Source organism: Acyrthosiphon pisum, unplaced genomic scaffold (genome assembly GCF_005508785.2).
Source record: "Acyrthosiphon pisum isolate AL4f unplaced genomic scaffold, pea_aphid_22Mar2018_4r6ur Scaffold_1923;HRSCAF=2431, whole genome shotgun sequence".
NCBI classification, from domain to species: Eukaryota; Metazoa; Arthropoda; class Insecta; order Hemiptera; family Aphididae; genus Acyrthosiphon; species Acyrthosiphon pisum.
The window spans coordinates 1-1,460 of NW_021768471.1; the positions used below are offsets into that span (position 1 = coordinate 1).

Consider the following 1,460-nt stretch of genomic DNA (forward strand, 5'->3'; position numbering starts at 1 on the left):
GCTTAATGAATAATGCGCCATAATATATTCTATAGATTTTAGTATTGTTTACTTGTTAGTTCTTAGAACCATAATTAATAATAATAATATACTATATAGTATATTGTAAATTATAATTATTTTAATAAAAGAAGTTGATTGCAATAAAATTATTGATACTTTAGATGTATAGAAATCGCAAAAAGTGATAAGCAGCTCATACACTACATAAACATCGATAATAAACATAATATTTATTGTTTATAATAAAATAACAAATTAAGAAGTACGAGTACCTATATAATATTATATACAAGGTTTATACAATACGTCAATATATAATAATAGTATAAAGTATTGATACATAGTATATTGATGTATTGATATTTTATATATATATTTACAATTTAACTCAAATTACTAGGTAGGTCTTGGGACGATTAAAATACATCCCATCGGGAAGTTCCAAATAGGTATCAATTGAGTACTACACGGGTGGTACCAGGGAGGTCGAAATGCAGCCCATCAGGAAGTTCCAGTTAAGCATCAATTGGGCGCTTTATAGACGGTACCCGGGAAGGTCTGTGCTGTTAGGGTTTTGAACATACTGATTACCCTTCATTAGTAACACATATAAACATCTTGGGTTGAATCTACAATGTTCAATCCATGGATCGTCCAGCCTTTCCCAATTATGAAGAATAAGACCGCAACAAAAGCATTCCACGACATCATCCAATCCTGAATATTTTAAGCCACATTCGGACAATGTATATTTATTTTGAGAAGTATTTGACGGGAATAATTTGAATGTTTTAAATCTTGATGAAAACGAAGAGAATTTTGGATTAACCACAGTCGGATTACTTCGTATACGATAAACTAAGGATTCAAAATCATTTGGACATTTTTGAAAATTCATTTTTGAAAAAATTGAATAACTTATAAAACAATTTAATGAAACTTTTAGAAAATAAAGTAAAATGAGACACAACTTGACTAAACGATGGATCATTAATAACTGAATATAAAAAAATGATCAACTTATAACTTTAAAGAATATAATTTTTTTAAAAGAACAGACATTTATTAATTATATAAATTACAGTGCAACCAACATAAATAAATAAAAAAAAAAAAAAAAATGCGAATATAGTAATTATTATTTCAGTTTTTTAGTTGTTGAAAAAAAAACCATTTAGCATGTATACTGTAAATATTTGGACAAAACTGACTTTGAGTGTGCAAGCTCTTCATAATTTTTTATACGGTAAAATTATTGTGTCCAAAGGGAACATCCTCCCTTGAACGGTGTGAAATTACCGTGTAAAAAGTGTACAAATTCTTCATAATTTTTACATGGTAAAATTATTGTGTCCAAGCGGAACATTCTCCCTTGAACGGTGTGAAATTACCGTGGTGACACAAAAAGTAGACTGTGAACATACAAATGTATACTACTCTCCATTAAATTTATTTTA

General features: G+C 28.2%; 1 protein-coding gene across 1 annotated transcript in view; it reads right to left on the reverse strand.

Moving 5' to 3' along the window:
• Positions 1-587: 587 nt before the first annotated feature.
• The window catches only part of LOC103311428 (putative inhibitor of apoptosis), a gene marked incomplete at its 3' end in the record, with an annotated part of 2,973 nt that continues 2,100 nt past the window's right edge, over positions 588-1,460 (reverse strand). The window contains exon 2 of the mRNA XM_008191037.1: positions 588-861. Coding sequence (XP_008189259.1) covers positions 588-861 — 274 coding nt within the window. The remainder of the gene's footprint in view (positions 862-1,460) is intronic.